This window comes from Acipenser ruthenus, chromosome 16, assembly GCF_902713425.1.
Source record: "Acipenser ruthenus chromosome 16, fAciRut3.2 maternal haplotype, whole genome shotgun sequence".
Taxonomy (NCBI): Eukaryota; Metazoa; Chordata; class Actinopteri; order Acipenseriformes; family Acipenseridae; genus Acipenser; species Acipenser ruthenus.
The window spans coordinates 3281622-3301072 of NC_081204.1; the positions used below are offsets into that span (position 1 = coordinate 3281622).

Consider the following 19451-nt stretch of genomic DNA (forward strand, 5'->3'; position numbering starts at 1 on the left):
ATCAAATAGGTGTTTAAATGTATGCATGCCGAAATATCTTTTTTTTCTTATTCGTGAATTGCAATTTCGTTTGCATAACTGCATTTTTTAAATTTAAACTTACATATTTATAAGTAGTCACCGTAGAAAGCGGAACAGTATGCAGATCTGTATCTTTCTATTTATTAAGGAACCATGCTCTGTCCATCAGCTACATAAAATCACAGTTTAATATTTGAAAGTCCCGGGGTGGATACATCTGAACCCATCTTCTAGAGAACATTCTGATAATCATGCATTTACTTTGAAGATGATTGAAACAGCCTTACAAGATGACGTAACAATATTACAATGAAAGGGATGCATTTTCTTACTGTTTATGAAAGTCTCAATACTGTACTGGTCTGTCACCAGGGGGCATGCATACAATAATACACTTCAGGAAACATCATTCGTTCAACATTTTTTTTTTTAAAAGATTGCAATTCAAATGCAACCTGGATCTGTAGGAAGACGATTTTTGTTGTTACATTTGGTCCATGCCAGCAGAACAGTGTTGAATCGGCGTGCTATTCTGAGAGATTTCTAATTGCAATTTTGTTGCAGCAGGGGTTTTGCAGACTCTCGCTCCAGCGTTGTTGTGAATTGATCTAACATGGCGACTGTACCAGTTTATTGCATCTGTAGGTTACCTTACGACGTATCCCGCTTCATGATCGAATGCGATGCCTGTAAGGACTGGTTTCACGGCAGGTAAAATCACAAAACTACATTATTCATTTGCATTTGTTTGCATGGTGTTTATTTAGGGCTGTTTTTTTTCTTCCTTCAATAAAATTCTTTGCTAATGGTTGTGGATTTGAAAGCTGTTGCCTGAAGAGCGAGGCCGCTGGAAGAAGAAGGCGGAGTTATATTTAGGTTGGGACATTTTTTTTTTTTGTGTGTGAATATCACAAACATTTTGACAACGGTTTAGTTTTTATTTAATTTTGGCTTCGTTTGTTATATATATATTTTTGCTGTAGTTTTCTTCCTTCTAAGAAAAAGCCACTGCTGGGACTCGGAGCTGCAGTTGGTTTGGTTTCGCTGGGGTAGAATGCTGGAAAGCAGCGTAGCTAGCGCCACATAAACCATCATTTTATATTTTACTAAGTAACAAAAACTGCGTTTTGCAACGTTCTGTTCGCACGAATGTTTGTAAAACACAGAAAAACAAACACTAATTAGTGATTTATAGCCTCCTGTATCGCACTTGACAATGAAATCAGACGCTACTGACAGCTGCTGTTTATAAAACAATGCCAGTAATACAATTATTTCTGGTGGTAACGTATTTTGCCATAGCGAGTACATATGTGCAAATACATAATATAATCTATTATTTAAATCCTCAGATTGCTTTCGGTTCTTTACATCGTTTTCCCCCATAAATTATCTTTTTTTCTGTGTGAGCATTTGCACCCTAATAAAATCGAAATGGTATTGTATCCACTGTACTTAGTACTAGTAGACAATTCCGCGTCAATTTCAAATTAAATTTCGTGGTTTGTAATACATGAGCAAGGCTTCTGGACAAGATGAAAATGATAACATAGGGTTGAATAAATGCAATTAAAGTGAAAGAAGGGAGTTACTGCACATCTCCGGTTCCAATTCAGTAGCTCTCTGAAAATTTTACGCGCGGTTATGTGATTAACCCTTTGCGGATATGCATGAGTTTACTGTAAATCAATCCGCATTTGGTTTTGTTTAAACAGATAGTCGGTCAAATGCATTGTTCAGTACAGCGTATTACTATTTATTTATTTATTTATTTATTTATTTTAAATGAAGAGTCACTTTGACCTGTATATCGGTTCACAAACATGTAGGCTACAGTTTTGGCTATATAGCGCCGACCTTCGCGTGGGTGTATATAATTCTCCGTGTCATTGTTCTTAAAATGAATCGTTAATGCATTAGAATACTGCCGTGTATGGTAGCTCTTGTCACGTACGCCGGACTGTAGCTCGATGTGTTTTATCAGCACAATACAGACAAGTATACAGACAATCAAGGAGTGCAAGTGCACACGTGAAGACAGTAAATAACAGTATAACCTCGGTGCCAAATAGTACCCTACATAACATGGTGCGATCCTGTTTTATAATGGCATGTGTTAGTCGATGTCTTTGCGAAATTCACTGTTTTGAACTATACGTTTGTATCAATTGATTTCTTACAGTGTCATGGTTTGAGAGTTCTGGGTTGACATTATTAACAGCCAGACATGCTAAGTGGATTTATTAAATGTCTAAAAGGTACAGACGTCATCATCTAAAAGAAACATTTTTTTATATGGGTACGTGCTCTGTATTAAAAACAAGTTGCTGAAAAAGCTATATATTATTGTTATTATTATTATTATTATTTTTTAAGCAAGTAAAGTCCCTATACACATTACTTACAGTCGACTATCCAAGGGCAAGTACTCACAATTGCCAGCCAGGATACACTTATATAGTTTCCAGATTAGGCTCTTATGTCTTTTGATCAGTTTAGGAGGTTTCACAGGATTGTGATACTGTGCTAAATTCTCAGTATCTCCAATATGACTGGGCATGTACAGTTTGTGCAGGATGGGATAGACAGCTTTGCCAAGACTAAGAGGTTTTGAAATTCATTTTCTCTATTAGCTTCAGGACTATTTTCACTGCACCTTTTAGCAGCTTGGGAAGGGGCTTAAATACACACACACACATAGACTTCACATGAAAGGCCTCTGAAGGTACAGGTAGAACATCATAGAACAGCTACCATGTTGATCCCTTTAGCTGATTGTGTGAATCTCTTTACTGTTAGAACATCACTGTGCCTCTCTGCTTCACTGGTAAATTAAATAGGAAATGTAACATTGAAAAGGGGACAGAGGTGGTGCTGGAGTAAAGGGGATGGGTTTTTTTAAACCTTAGTCTCTGCTGTCCACCTTTTAAGGAAGTTCATGGGATGAGCTGACTGGCATTGTGGACCTCAAAACCATGAAGATGATTCACAAAACTGCTGCTGATCAGAATTAGAATCCACTTTCTCCATGTGGCACAGGCTATAAAGCTACAAGAAACAATGAACTGCATTCTTGTGAACTTTAAATGTAGATAAAATGCACATACCTGTCAAGAGCTGTCTTGTAACTCTCTGTGCAAAGTTATCTCTGTGTGTGATTTGTAGATAATGGTGTCTTGGGTCACAGTATTTCCAAATGTATCTGTTCACTGTTGGAGGCACTTTGAAGGTTACAGTCATCACAGAACACTTGGATTCCTTCCTGTTGCCGTGCCCTTTACAAATGGTTTTATTGTTTCTCTTAGAAAGTTGGAGTGAATTTTGGTGCACAGCAGGAACGGTGCTGAGTTTGCAGCACAGTGTGAAGGAGAGCTTCCCCACTCTTCAGGGGATGAGGGGCAGTTCATTCCTTAACCAATCAGTTGTCAGTTAAGGTGTGTTGGTTGTTCGGGAACAAGGACTACTGTCCAGTACTAACGACAGGGTTATTGCCCCAGTACCCGCTGTGAGATCTTGACCTATATTGTCAGAGCATTTACTCCAGTCTTTAATTAGCTCCTATTTTTTGAAAGAAGTAAAACACCTGTTTACAAAACTAGAACCAAACACCGACATTATACATTACAAAACTATACCAAACACCGACATTATACATTACAAAACTATACCAAACACCTACATTATACATTACAAAACTATACCAAACACCTACATTATATATTACAAAACTATACCAAACACCTACATTATACATTACAAAACTAGAACCAAACACCTACATTACACATTACAAAACTATACCAAACACCTACATTATATATTACAAAACTATACCAAACACCTACATTATACATTACAAAACTATACCAAACAACTACATTATACATTACAAAACTATACCAAACACCAACATTATACATTACAAAACTATACCAAACACCTACATTATACATTACAAAACTATACCAAACACCTACATTATACATTACAAAACTATACCAAACACCTACATTATACATTACAAAACTATACCAAACACCTACATTATACATTACAAAACTATACCAAACAACTACATTATATATTCCAAGTCCCTTTTAAGCACTCTCAAGGGTTCTTTGTTTTTCATTTTATAACATTAAAAGGTATTTTTTTTCTCCATTTAAAAAGTTTATTAAAGACTGGAGCAAGGTCTTTGAGAACATGTCCCCTTGTATCTTGCAGTCTGGATGTTACAGTCCCAGGCACTGCTGTCTAAACGTACAACCACTGCTGTTGTCAGTGGAGCAAATGTATCAGGGACATTTGACAAGGGGGGCAAGGAATGTGCAGTGGATAGGTACTGAATGACATGTTTGGGGGTAATTTCTCGATTAAGGATCCATGTGAATAAATGTTCTCTTAAAAATTTTGTCACGCAGGCTCAAGCTTGTTTCAAGCTAGTGTACTTTAATAATCTCCTTGTAACGAAAGCAGAAAGACTTTTAATACTAGGTCTACTTCCACTTGCTTAATACTGTCTAATACAAACTATAAAACCGGGTGATGCTTCTTGAGAGCATGTAAATGCACCTTAGATAATCACTAAGTGTTTCGATGACACTATATCACAGCAGCACCTTAAATATGAAGGGAGTTTAGCTTGTAGCCTTGTTGTTGAATCACATAAGACATGGTGAGTCCAGTCTAGTGCAGTGCTTGTGGGAGGAGGGCTTAGTACTTATTACTGTTTTTATTATTGAATATAACAGAGTTTGTGAAAACATTGGCGGTTCTAAGTGTAATAAAGGTGACAGGTTTCCTATGGCACAGCTTTATTGTGCAAGCTGGAAGAAATGATTTAAAATGTTCCTATCTAGAGCAGGGAGGAAAGGGAATGCTTTCAGACCTGTAATCACATTGTGACATGTTTTTATTATTATAGTGCGAGCCTCCAAAATTCATAACTGGTGTCTGCTGTGATTAAGATAATAAATATTGCGGTGGAATGATTCGTTTTCATGGTGTGAGCACCAGCTGCTCTGAAGGCAATCTAGAGGGGCTCTTTATTGTGGTTGACAGTAGCGCCAAATTATTTTTATTCTAGAGATGAAACAATATACCCCGAGCAGATAAGGACAAGGAACCTGTTGTTAATTTAGCCCATGGTCTTCAGACTAAGGGAAACGGAGCCCCAGAAAAAATATGAATAAAGACTGTGAATAGAAATACAGACTATAATGATGTATAGTTTAAAAGTGGCTGTGCAGCTAGTATTAATATAGTAGTTGTGCTCGGGCTGTTATTAATATACCGTAGATGTGATGACGTGATCGATGTGAAAGTTTGTTTTTAATAGCGTGTGTTTTATGCATTTCCCTTAGTGCTAACTTGGATCCCTGTAACCTGAATAAAAGCATTAGAAGAATCATGCAAATTTGCAAATATAAGGATTGGACAAAAAACCAACCAAACAAACAAACGCACACCTGCCATAACTGTTAATAGGGTATATTATAAACTAACTTGTTATAGTTTAAAACAATTACAATGCCCACTAAAGATCCCACACTGAAATAAGAGCTTCATATGTTTTACTGTGTGTATTGGAAGGAGACAGGTCTCTCCTTTTTCTTTAAGAATGAGCATTTTGTATTCCCCACCCAGGGTTAATAATGTTGTGTAAAGCTGTCCGTCAGCAGGCAGATGGTCTGCAGGCAGTGACAGGTTTGCTTAATCTGAGAATACTGTTGGTGCAAATTAATTAAAATCCATAGGCTTTGATTTCATTTCAAGAATGAGAAGGAGAATAAACAGTAGCAGAGGCAGCAGCTAAGACAGTCTAATTCGGGTTTATAGCACACAGTCTACTAACCGGATTTTAAGCGGATCATGTATTCACATTTTTATTGATGTGTTAAATGTGTGCTTTTAAAGCAAGCCAGGCTAGGTGCTTGCAGTAATTCACATTTTTACAATACATCCTTGATTATTTCAGGGTGTGGGTCTGTTATGCAGGAAATCCATGAAGCAGATGACGTTGTACTCTATTTAAATCAGTTATGCCATTTGATCTGTTTTCCATAGTCGTCTTGTTTGTGTTGCAGCCATATTTATTCATGGACTTTGTGGCAGGGATAATTGAGCCTGGTGGTTTAGTTGACTGGTGCACTGGAGGTGCTGTGTTTCTGAGGCTGATGCTCGTCATTTCAAGGTTACCTTATCTTCTCCTGAAGATCTATCGGCTCTTCACCTTGGTAATAAAACATAATACATTTATTTTATTAGTTGTGAGGGCTATTGCTGGAAGTGCCTGTGTAAGTCTGATTTGGCAGAAAAAGACCAGCTAGACACACACACGCACACACACACACACACACACACAGAGACACACAGTGAGTATTTTTACACGCAACACATGTTCTGAATATGTGTATTCTACTTAGGTTTCCTGTATTATTCTCTGGGCCCTGTGTACCTCTGTATGCTTTAAAAATGATTTTAATTTGAACATATCGTCTGTATTCTCATTTAAAAAATAATGCAAACAGCACCGGTTTCAAAAGCAACAATGTAACATACCATTTTCTTTGAAATTGCAACACTGTATCTGACTCAAGCTGCTGATTCCATTCATACACAAAGCACCATATATTGAGATGAATGAAACACTATGTAACACAATTTTTGTTCCTGGGTAGTAAGTGTTATTTCCTAATTGCTTATGCCTCAAAAGTATAGAAAATGGCTATTATTCCCCACAAACTTTGCTTTTGTGACCAGGACAGTGATATTTTGAAATTTACCTATTTCCAATGAGAAAACGGGCGAATTTGTGTCTTTTCGTTCACATAAAGTCAGAAAAAAACAACATATGAATCCAAATTAACATGTATTTATACTAAAGTAATACAAAAATGACTACAAAAGATTTAGAAGTGAGTAGTTTTTCGAGATTTACGATTATACTGTAAATCACTTTCACGAATCAGCCCCCAAATGTAGTCTCCCATCATGTTCTCGTTACACTGTCCTTGGTAGCGGCGTTCAAAGTCCAGTATATCCTGGTGGAAGCGCTCGCCTTGCTCCTTCGAGTACGCTCCCATGTTCTCCTTGAATTTATCAAGATGAGCATCAAGGATATGGACTTTGAGGGACATCCTACAGCCCATTGTGCCGTAGTTCTTCACCAGAGTCTCAACCAGCTCCACATAGGGCCTTGTGATTGCCCAGGAAGCCCCGAACCACTGCGACAAAGCTGTTCCAAGCCGCTTTCTCCTTACTAGTGAGCTTCTTGGGGAATTCATTGCACTCCAGGATCTTCTTTATCTGTGGTCCGACGAAGACACCGGCTTTGACCTTTGCCTCAGACAGCTTAGGGAAGAAGTCTTGAAGGTACTTGAAGGCTGCCGACTCCTTATCTAGAGCTCTGACAAATTGTTTCATAAGGCCCAATTTGATGTGCAGTGGTGGCATCAGCACCTTCCAGGGGTCCACCAGTGGCTCCCACTTGACGTTGTTCCTCCCCACAGAGAACTCAGTCCGCTGTGGCCAGTCCCGCCTGTGGTAGTGCGCCTTGGTGTCCCTGCTGTCCCAAAGGCAAAGATAGCCGGGAAACTTGGTAAAACCGCCTTGGAGACCCATCAGGAATGCCACCATTTTGAAGTCTCCTATGACCTCCCAGCCGTACTCATCATACTTCAAGGCGTCCAGCAAGGTCTTGATGCTGTTGTAATCCTCTTTGAGGTGCACCGAGTGAGCCAGGGGAAGAGACGGGTACTTGTTACCATTATGGAGCAGCACGGCTTTGAGGCTCCTGGATGAGCTGTCAATGAAGAGGCGCCACTCATTCTGGTTACAGGCGATTCCGATTGCCTCGAAGCAGAGCCCATCTTGACGGGTGATGAAGCTGGAAAAAGGTTGGTGATGCTTCCTCTGATCTGCGACTTGCACACTTCCATCCAACAAGTTCCACTGCTTGAGCCTAGACGTCAAAAGCTCGGCATTGGACTTGGTGAGACCAAGATCTCTAATCAAGTCGTTGAGGTCTTTTTGGTTGGGGTAGTATGGGTTTCTCTCCTCAGCTCCACCTCTGGAATTGTCATCTGGATCTACAACGTCTTCCTCGCTGTCTGACTTGCTGCTCTCTTCTAAAGACGGCTGCTCTCTTTCCGGAGGAGTGGGTACGGGGAGCTCATGGCAGTGTGGCACCGGGGCGATGGATGAAGGAAGGTCCAGATACATGATAGCAGGTGCATTCTTGCCAGTCCGACGTTTGGAAGGGTCCACCATGCAGAAGTAGCAGTTGCTTGAGTGGTTAGTGGGTTCCCGCCAAATTCTTGGGATAGCGAACTTCATGGCTCTCTTTTCCCCTCTGTACCATCCTACAAAAATACATTTATTTCACCCATGACTAATGTGTAAGAGATTCTCGCAACATTTTTCATATATGGTATATTTTTTCAATAACATTGAAAATTGTAAAACATTTTAAAATTAAAAACTTTTACAATTTTAAAAATTTTAACAAATTTTATAACATAAAATTCCGAGCAACAATTGTCCATCTTACCTTCCAGAGTTTTTTTGCAGTGCTCGCAGGTGAAATGAGGTGCCCAGGGTTTGTCTTGATCCCCGACAGGCATGCCGAAATATGCCTTGTAGGCCTCACACATCTTAGCAGATGCTTCCACGGAGTACTTTTTCACTCTTGTCTTGATAAATTGGCCGCAGACATAGTAAAATGCGTCTGCCGGATGATTGCAGCCTCTTGATGCCATCTCAGAAAAATGCAGATATGTATCCACTTAGGCAGCTGGAACTAAACTGAACTGGTGGGCTTAAGGCCCCTGTATTTATACTACTATTTATATTACTGGAAAGTTCTAGAAAGTTCTAGAAGTTACTCCAAGTTTACTCAGCACTGAATCTATCTGGAATGTTCTGGAAAATAGGTAAATTTCAAAATATCACTGTCCTGGTCACAAAAGCAAAGTTTGTGGGGAATAATAGCCATTTTCTATACTTTTGAGGCATAAGCAATTAGGAAATAACACTTACTACCCAGGAACAAAAAAAAAATGGTTACACGGTGAAATAAAAAGCAGCCCTGACTATTTTAGCAGAGCCTCTTATTAGACGGCAGAGCTTCCCTCTTTTTAGTAGAGTCATGAGCTTCAGTACTGTGTACTTGTCGTAGTGAAGATGTGTGAGGATTGGAAACCAGTAACACTACCGCCAGCGGTTTAGGAAGTGCAACTTTCAGTTTCTATTGTTTATTTGAATGTTTTGATTTTACTTTTAGTTCTCGCTGGAACTGCCTTTATCCAAGTCTGTTCTACACAGGCCAAGCTGTTACAAATTATTGAACCATCTTTACATCTGGGTAACACTTCACATTGTCTCTAGTTACTGTGTATTTACATAGTAGTTACTTGGTAAATAAGTATGTGTACTTGCACACCATTACAATTTTATTATGCATAGTTACAGTTGTACTTAATGTGTATATTTTTGCATGATATATGTAAGTACACAATTGTATCAGAAAAGGGTTAGGGTTATGTCATGAAAAAACATTTACACATTAAGTGCATTGTATCTTCATAATAACACTGTAATTATGTGTAAGTACACATGTATTTACTAAGTAATTACCATGTAAATACACAGTAATTAGAGGCATTTAATGTAAAGTGTCACCTAAATTTGTCACTCAATTTGTTACCTGTTCAAAAGTGTAAAAAAAAGAAAATACAATAAAATAAAATCCACGAAACAAAAAAACACCTGAAAATGAGATCACGTGTAATCTGCTTGCATTTGTTCTGGAGATGTGTTTTGGGGTTTTAACCACAAACCGCTGAAATGATGGTGATGCAAAACTGTAGAAAACAAAAGCTACCTGTCCGAACAGAGAGCCAGCCAGTGAATTAAAAAAAACAAAGCAAAGCACATGTCCAGTTGTGACCCAATGGGTTTATTTCCTTCAGTGGTTCTCTTTACAAGAGCAGCTCAGCATCACAGTGGAGTAATCTCAGTGATCTGCACAGTGAGAGAACAAAATCTTTCACTAGAAGCCATGCCTTTTTGTATTTCTGGTATTTCTGTATTTGTGGTGTACAATTTTAGAGCGTGTGTCTTCTTAAATGAGCTTGTGGGCTTGTGTCCCTGGTGTGAAGGTTTTTTAAACATATTGCTCACTTTTAAAATACTTTAAAGGCACAGTTACCATGAATAGTTTACATTTCAAGTGAATACATCTTCCATGACCATTATTAATATCTGTGCTTATTGCTGATCTTTTTTTTAAATGTATCCATTTCATTAGAAAATGTATCTGATTTAATGTGGGAGACTACTTGTTCAAATAACTGATATTGACTCTTAACTATTTCAGATTTTTGGTCTCAAAATAAAAATATTTCAGCAAAGCATTGTTTAGATAAAACCACGTGCTCATACTCTTCTCGAATCGTAAGTCATGAAATATGAGCTTTAAAATTGTTACTGGAGCCGCACATTGATTATGAACAGCGTGGAAGACAGTGTGTAGTCAGCTGTGGCCTGTAGGGCTCCTCTGAATACAGTTATGGGAATGTAAGAAGAAAAACATCTTTCACAATGTAGTGTTTATGGAATTTTGTTTAGGAGACCAGAAGATTGTCAGGGTTCATAAAAGCAATAGAACAAGACATTTATTAAACAACGCGAAAGTGTGACTAAAATAATCCAGACGGTGTGTGTGTGTTATTTCTCATTTAAAATCTATAGATTAAGGTTTGGATAGCGCTAAACTGGCGTGGGGTTAGATGCATTAGAACACTAGAATTCAAGGTGTGTAAACTCATTTTTTTACAGTGTGATCGAGATTTAGTATTTTCTCAAGGGCATGAGTGGTGTTGAATTCCAGGTGATTCCTTATTATTCTTATTTATTTTGTCCAGGTGCAGCACTTTTGACAGCCTGCGTTTTGTGTTTCTAGACCTTGAATTCATAAGCCAGGCCTCTGTATCCATGTGTTGAAATAAATAAAGAACAGTAAGGGATTTGTTTTTCCTTGTTGTGTTTTTGTAACTCAGTGATACAGCCTTCAAAACTTTAGAGTTTAAAAGCATTAACGGCTGCTAAAGTAGCGCTGGCTGTTTTGGCTTTTAACATAATGTTTTTAAATCACCGTCGTCAATGACTCTTAATTACATCTGCTTCAAAAACATGAAAACCATGAACAGAATGACTGTTTTAATGATGAAGGTTTAACCACAGTGTAACCTCAAAAACTTGACTGGTACAGAATTTCTAATAATGAGGGTTGAGCTGTATAATCAGTTACTACTACAATGCAAAAGTTAAATGGTACCCCCACCCTTAGTCAAACTGGGGGCTTGTAGTGTAATATCACTTAAGAATGACTGTTTGCAAAAATGATTACGGAGTAAAGAGTAAGGCCGCACTCCTGCCGTAGCTGGAAATACACTTTTAATAAGGAAGTCCATTCATGGTACACAAGCTTCGTATTGCTGATAGAAATGTTAGCTAGAGCATCCCAAAGTAAACTTTGTGTTTCTGGAAACACTCTGGGCTGCCCGCCTCGCGCTGGGGGATTTGGAGCCTGGACACAAGCTTGGAGAGCGGGGATTAGGCGGGGCTAAATAGGCTCTTCATGGGTTGTGCCGCAACAGAAAGTGCTGCCAGCTTTTTTTATGTCATGGGCAGGACAGCTGAACAACTGTTGATTCTTTGTGTGTGAATTGTATGCAACTTCACGCAACATGAGCTTAGAGACTGGGGCAGGGGAAAAGGAGGCTGTGTGGTCCAGTGGTTAAAGAAAAGGGCATGTAACAAGGAGGTCCCCAGTTCAAATCCCACCTCAGCCACTGACTCATTGTGTGACCCTAAGCAAGTCACTTAACCTCCTTGTGCTTCGTCTTTCGGGTGAGACGTAGTTGTAAGTGACTCTGCAGCTGATGCATAGTTCATACACCCTAGTCTCTGTAAGTCGCCTTGGATAAAGGCGTCTGCTAAATAAACTAATAATGGTGGGTTAAAGAACCCCAGACTTGTTTGTGGTATAGCAGGGCCCATTGATGAGGGGAGGCGGGGGCATCGGGAGGGTAGAGGAGGGGGTATATACCAGAGACCCTTCTTACAGTTAGCTCATTTTCACAGCTGCACAGAGAGTTGTTCATTCAGATATTGTGGTTAAAACCACTTCCCTTTAATGATGTGGATTTTCAGAACTCTGGAAGGACAGAGTAAACCCACCCATATGTTTATTAATAGTTCTTTGTCTTTGTTGGTTTATTATTTGAAACACACTGTACATTCCTGGCAGGTTCTTATTCCCTTGTTGCACTCCTGCTACGGTATATACATGCTGTCATTTCAGTTCAAGTTAAAACTAAAGGACTTTTGCTCCTTTGTGCAAAACCCAGGTGCTGTCTGGGGCACCTGCCACCAACTAAGTAGGTCTGTCTGCTGTGCTTGTAATTGTGGTATCACTGAATTATCAAGGGGATGCGAAGACTTCCAGTTAGAAACATTGTCCAGCTGGCCTGTTAGATACTGGTAATAGAAAACTATTTTGGGCTTGGAATGTTTTGTTATTGTTTTGTTATTATTTTATAAGGTTTAAAACAATACTGTGGCAGTTTTTTTTTCATGTGTAAATAGGGGAGGCGGGGGCGTCGGGGGGGGGGGGGGGGGGGGGGGGTGAGCATCGCTCAAAAAGAAAAAAAACTTGAAAATAACACCGACGGCCATATTTTTTAAGCATTTACTCCAGTCTTTAACTAACTGCTATTTTTTTTAAAGCATTAAAATGCCTTTTAATTTCACCGAATCTAGAAGCAAACAACTAAGTAATGTAATTCTAGTTATTATCAGCACTCGGCATGTGTTTGGTTTTTCATTTTGCAACATTAACATGTTTTTCTATTCCTTTAAAAAAATAGGAGTTCATTAAAGAATGAAGGAAACGCTTTGAAAATATGTTCTCTTCTTTAGCTGTCACATGTAAAAAAGAAGATAAAAATAATAATTATTCTTTTTTGCACGTTCAGAAATGCTTAGACTTGCTATATTAAAAAAAAAAAGTATTTTTATACCTACATTAAAAGTTGCCTTTTTCCATATCTATCTTTTTTTTTTTTTTTTTTTTTTGGTAATACCTTCTGGTTTTGTGGAAAGCAGTTAGCATCTTTCTAACAGTTGTAACAGTTTCTTTTGTTGCTTCACAGCTGTGTTGATGTGGATGAAGAGGAAGCGCCAGACATTGACATCTATCACTGTCCGAACTGCGAGAAATCCCATGGCAAGTCCACTTGTGAGTAGAATACAGGCTGCAGGGTTCACAATGGCTGCCTGCTGCCATAGCCTGTCCAAGTGTACTTCCAGTACCTGTAGAACTGACAGGAGGAAGTCTTTGTTTTCATAATGCCTGATATCAAACCCAGTTCTAAAATAGAACTTCATTATCGACTTACATTTACACCCTGCCATTTAGGCCTGAGTGTTACTCGTGTAGAACTATACTTGAACTAGAGCATTCACCGGTATTGCTTTTATTGCAAAGTATAAAGCAGGTCTCAGAGCAACATGTTCCTTGTTTCTTGAAACACAGAAACATCCAGCATACTCGAGGGAACAACTAATAACAAGAATGGAGACGCTTGTTGGAAGTTAATATTTTTTTGTTTTTCAGTGAAAAAGAAAAGGAATTGGCACAAAAATGACACGGGGCAAAGTACAGAGGTGAAGAAGCCTGTCCTGAACGGCAGCCAGGTGTTTATAAAGGAGCTCAGAAGCAGGACATTCCCAAGGTAAGAGGCTCTGTTTTTACATTATCTTAGGATGGTAAATGACACTCGTAATGGAGTCCAATAAGACTTCTAATACCGCACATGAGGTAAGGATTAACTCCTGACAGGCCGTGCTGTAATGCTGGGACAGCCGTGCGATGTGTGCTCTGTGAAGCACAAGGGAATCCAGGAAGTGGAGTAGTAAATAAAGGAATAAGCTATGAAAAGATTGAGATTTCAGAGACAAGATGTCGGCTGTTTTTGTTTTTGTTTCCTGTTGAAGCAGTTGGTGGCACGCAGCTGCCACTGGAGCAGTGCGAGACACTGTTATGGAAACAACCGAGAATGACATCACAATCGTTTCCACCCAAACAGAGAGCTGTGCTTGTCCAGACCGGTTTATAATGTTGTTCAGCATGCCCTTTTCATGAATATAATATTAATGGTTGCAAGTACTGCTTTGAAATCAATTGGTAAATTATCAATGCAGAGATGGAGTCTGTACTGTGCTCACTCCTCAACTCAAGTGATTTGTTATTTACTTGAACACGTACCATTGTCCACTTCTTCGACATACAGCGCTTTATTCTTGGTGCTGCGTGAGATTGGCTGGTGGGAGAAGAATGGAAATAATAATAATAATACAATTATAATATTAATATAATATAATAAGAAGAACATACTGTGCATGGGAGAGGTCTGGTAAAATGATTTTACACTGCAATTCAAATACAGATGTTTTTCTTTTTTATAGTGTATTTTTTAAAAACTGTTCTGTTTTTAAAAAAACCCGGCAGATCTCTGGCAGACTGTAGCAGAATATTACCTGTTACTAAAACGGTGTTTAAGAACATCACTGCTTTGGAGAAAATACAGTGTGAACACTCTGTATGTAGAAATGTTTGGATGCAGCTTACTGTGATCAGCCAAATAGTCCAGGGACGGTTATTTTGGAAAGTAAACTCCATCATGTCACTTGTTTGCACATCAGGCAGCAGCAACTTCAGTAAGTTCTTGGCTCGTCACCAGCATGTAATGGGAGTGAACTTCATCCTGTGTCACCAATCACATGGTGTTAGTTAGCTCAAGTAGAAAATGCATATAACTAGATTGAAACCAGTGCAAATTCGATCCGCAGTGCTGGGGCAGGATAAATGTCCTTCACCCAATTCAAAGTGAAAATAAAGTGTGGATAACCCAACCAAGCCACAGAAATATGATGAGGTCATGCATTGCAAAGGTAGAAGAAAGCCTTGTTTGTTACACCTCCGAGTGTTAAAGTACAGCTTTTTGATATGCAAGAGCTCCTCAAATGGCTTACCAGTTTATTAGCCTTTTGACAGCTGCACTTTCTGATACTTTGTGTAGCCGAGCTGTTGTGTGAAATTCTGAGCTTCTCGGCTCTAATACAGTCGAGCAGCTTGCATGCTACTGAAACACTCCAAGCACTTAAGTCTCCTAAAAAGAAAACATGAGAAGGATTGAATACAGAAAAGTACAGATGTCGCAATATATTTATACATTGTTTCCAAGACAATGCTATTTGTAATCCTGACAAATATATAATATTTAAACTTTAATATTTATATAAAACAAAACAGTACACTTCCCCTCATCAGTGTGAATCTATTGAAGAGTACTTAAAAATGACCCTTAAATTGACCTGTGTGCTGTGCATGTGGTGTAATTCCTAAAAGTGTCAGCAGATGGGGCTCCTGCACCAGTTTAATTACAGAAAGAAAAATGAGTGCCAGAAAAGTGAAGAAATTTTAAAAGTCCATCACATCTAGATTATCTTTCAGCACTAAGAGAAAGATTACATAATTGCAGTGTCTTATACTGACAAATGAATGAAATGGGCATATAAATACATATTAGTATATTAGATCATTTTACTGGTGTTCTCTATAGGAATGCTGCGGTGTGCAGTGTTGATAGAGTTGCGTCCCCACACGCTGATTGTTAACCCTTTCTGTTGTAGTTCTGAAGACGTGGTGGTAAAGCTGAATGGAAGCCAGCTCACACTAGACTATATTGAAGAGAAGGGCTTCACAGAACCCATCCTGGTCCCAAAGAAAGATGGACTCGGAATGTCATTACCCGTCCCCACGTTCTATGTTAGTGACGTAGAAAACTATGTTGGTATGTATTCACATTGCACCACGTCAAAAAACACATGTAGACTGTGAATAACCTGTTGGCAGTCTAATGTGTTCATCAGTTAACAAACAGCGGTTATTAATGTCCTCGCTGAAGTACAATAAATGGGACAGAAAAAAAAAAGAAGTGATAAGTTGTGTGGCAAAAGCATTAGCCATTTACATTAATCTAACTGTGCGGTGTTTTTTTTGTTTTTATTTTAATAATAATAAAGATTTAAACCATTAAACGGATACGGTGAATCTAATAAAACTTCAAGGCTGCTTTGCTTTATTTGTATACTAAATCAGTGAAATGCTTTTTGAGGGGCAGAGTGTCTCAGTCTGAGCTCTTGTTGTGTTATTCACCAGTTTAGACTTTTCCTATTACCCAGAACAGGCCCTACAAATTTGTTGACCTCAATAGTGGTCTGAAACTCCACATGTCAACATGTGTTCACTGGGCCATTCTTGAAGCTGTAGCTGTCTTCTGTTTTCTTTTGTTTATGTATTAACCAAAAGAAAACTGTAACCTCTGCGTCTAGAGATAAGTGGTTGACCTTCTCTGGGAAGTGAGTGGAACACTGTTATCTGCCTTAGAAATTGATAGTCTATTACTTGGATCTTTGTTTGAAATAAATAGGTTTTCTTCCTTGTGCGGTGCCAATGGAAGCAGCTAGTCAGGCCTTACTGTTTAATGAGAAAGCCAAAGACGACTGTATTTCAGAAACACCAGTCGTAGAATTAAACAGTTTCACACTGTACAATTTAGCTTTTTCTCTGTGTACAAATTGGAGATTGAAAGAAAGCTTTCCCTTCCAGTCTCATTAAGAGACACAATGAAATAATGCATGGACGTGTCTTTGTTTGCTTTGTAGGTCCAGACAGAGTTGTGGATGTCATTGACATGTCCAAACAGACAGAGTGCAAGATGAAGCTCAAGGAGTTTGTTGATTATTACTACAGCACAAACAGAAAACGAGTACTGAACGTGATAAGCTTGGAGTTTTCTGACACAAGGTAAACTCAGACCGGGTTTAAGAGACATTCTCATTTACTGTTCAGGGCGATGCAGCTTATTCAGGTTCTGCTAGACAGAAGTGTTTATTGATTGACGTCTTTCAGATGGCACAATCCACTGTAGCCGCCATCTTCCCCCCCTTTGATCTACCAGTTTCTATTGCAGTCTGAGATACCAATGTTCTAAATAGTCAGGAACCCGACAATCTCGCTCCTTTCTTTTAACCATTACATGCTGTCGGCCGTGTACTGCATGTCATCTGGTTCAGCTCCTGCGCACAAAGACACCGTCTTCACTGACTTATAGTTAGTAATAAACTGGTCACATTGCTAACTACAGTATGTATTAACGGCAACCAAAATAGGGCTTCTGATTTTCGGTTTTAACCGATAAAAATCGATGTATTTCCAATAAACACCGTAAAAACACTGGAAATGGTTACTCAGTTCCCCGTGAAATAAATAAATAAAATAACCTACAAGTAAAAAAAAACAACTTCCCAGTGCAGTCGGGCAGTGTCCCTCCTTCCTGACTTGTATCTGTCATTGATTTGTTCAGAATACTTTAAACCCACCCTACTGAGTGGCAGCAATTTCCTACATTTCTATTGGAGGATTGTACATGAGGATTGTATTTTTCTTGCTGGCGAGATTTAAAGCTATATTACAGTTCGATAGGGAGTAATTACACACTCATGGAATTACAAACAGAATTACAAATTGTGGTGAAATGTAAAAACAAATGCCTAAACACACAAAAATCCCAGAAGAATGTGCCTGTGACCATAAGGACTTCGTTGTGAAAGACAGCAAAGGAAAGAAGGTACAGTTGAAGTGTGCAAGTACTGTCCAGTTACTCTACATATTGTGACAGAAAAAAGTGCCTAAGAATTTAGGAAAGTAACCAAAAACAATAATTTGACACAGTATATAAAAAGCGAAAGCACCCCCCCCCCAACCCCCCCCAAAAAAATGATTTTTATAAAACTGGAAAATAGCTCAAAATAAGCATCAAAAAATTAAAGGAATAAGACTGAAAAACAAAAGCCTTAAATATAACCCAGGTTGAGCTATCAGATTGGAATAAGAGGATTGGTTTAATCCCTGGGGATTAAACCACAAAGTACAAATCTGAAACAGTCAGTACTCCGGCAGATGCTGGTCAAGACTGTGGAATATCCACCCCCTGATTCCACTGTTCCGTTCACACATGAATACGGGCACCACATCATTTATTTATTTATTTTATTTTTTATCAAAAGAATGTCCAGTTTTGTGGAGAGCCCTGAGATTGTCAGAAAGCTGTCCTGGGTGGAGAATTACTGGCCTGATGACGCACTCCTTGGAAAACCCAAAGTCACCCAATACTGCCTGATCTGTGTGAAGGACAGCTACACAGACTTCCACATAGAATCAGGGGGAGCCTCCGCATGGTACCATCCACTCAAAGTAAGCATACAGCTTCACAAACCCCTCATTCTTATAGTACTGAATTCGGTGCACTGCCACTGTTTCTGGTGTGTTGCATTTAATAATGCTTGTTGTATTGCATGTGTTCAAGCTAGAGCCTGTAAAGTGAGTTTAAACTCTGCAATAATGAAATACTGTTGTGTGGAGAAAGGCTACTATTATTAACAAGATGCAGTCCTTTGCCCCAAACACAAAATGGATGATCAATGTATTGCATTTGAAAATGCTGGATTTCAAGACTGGATTGTAAACTCAGTACACAGGGTTAAAATGCCTGTATTGTTGTCTCTTTTCCATTAAATATGTAATGCTCTTCAGTGAAATGAAACTGTGCTCTTTATTCAGTGGTGTTGAAGTAGGCTGTTGAAATCAGTCCTCATGGCGTGTGATTGATTAGGACTCTCAACAACCGCATGGCACAAGATGTATATCATTGTCATGTTCTCCTGGTTAAGGATCAACCAGCTGAAGCATTTGACTGCTTGTCCGAGAGCTTCCTTTTGATTTTTTTTCAGATGCTTTAATGAATTAGGAAGTATTCAGTTCTGGCCCCACACCAGGTATTTCTAGCCCAGAAGGCTTAATGCATCATTTGGGTTCTGACTTAAACAGGTCAGTTTGGATCAATTTGTGCCTGAACTCAGACGGAGGCATTTATCATCTTTTAAGAATAAGCAGACCCCAACCGAGTTGTCATGTCTTTGATGCGTGTGCTCTACATTTTCTTTAATAATGTTGTAATGTGTTTGTGATGATGCAGTGCGCTTTATTGACAGTTTTTGTTTTGTTGTATTCATTTGGCTTTCCCCTGCAGGGAGACAAAATATTCTTTTTAATCAAACCAACTTCTGCAAACCTGTCCCTTTACGAGCACTGGCGTTCCTCGTCCAATTACAGTGAGATGTTTTTTGCTGACCAAGTAGACAAGTGTTACAAGTGCACTCTGAAACAAGGACAGACTTTATTTATTCCTTCAGGTAAGCACTCCCTGTAACTGCATATCCATAAAGTGATGTTAAGGATG

The 19451-nt window shown here is 38.9% G+C and overlaps 1 protein-coding gene across 3 annotated transcripts in view; it reads left to right on the forward strand.

The window, feature by feature from the left end:
* The first annotated feature begins 221 nt into the window (after positions 1–221).
* The window catches only part of LOC117412249 (lysine-specific demethylase phf2-like), a 38628-nt gene continuing 19398 nt past the window's right edge, over positions 222–19451 (forward strand). For 2 of the 3 annotated variants that reach the window (XM_058988441.1, XM_058988443.1), the window contains exons 1-7: positions 224–732; positions 13239–13324; positions 13703–13820; positions 15781–15941; positions 16816–16957; positions 18220–18406; positions 19242–19404. In XM_058988441.1, the coding sequence (XP_058844424.1) occupies positions 635–732; positions 13239–13324; positions 13703–13820; positions 15781–15941; positions 16816–16957; positions 18220–18406; positions 19242–19404 (955 nt within the window). In that variant the 5' untranslated portion in view covers positions 224–634. Of the gene's footprint in view, positions 733–13238; positions 13325–13702; positions 13821–15780; positions 15942–16815; positions 16958–18219; positions 18407–19241; positions 19405–19451 lie in introns of all 3 variants that reach the window. The other variant, XM_058988442.1, reaches the window with a different exon arrangement.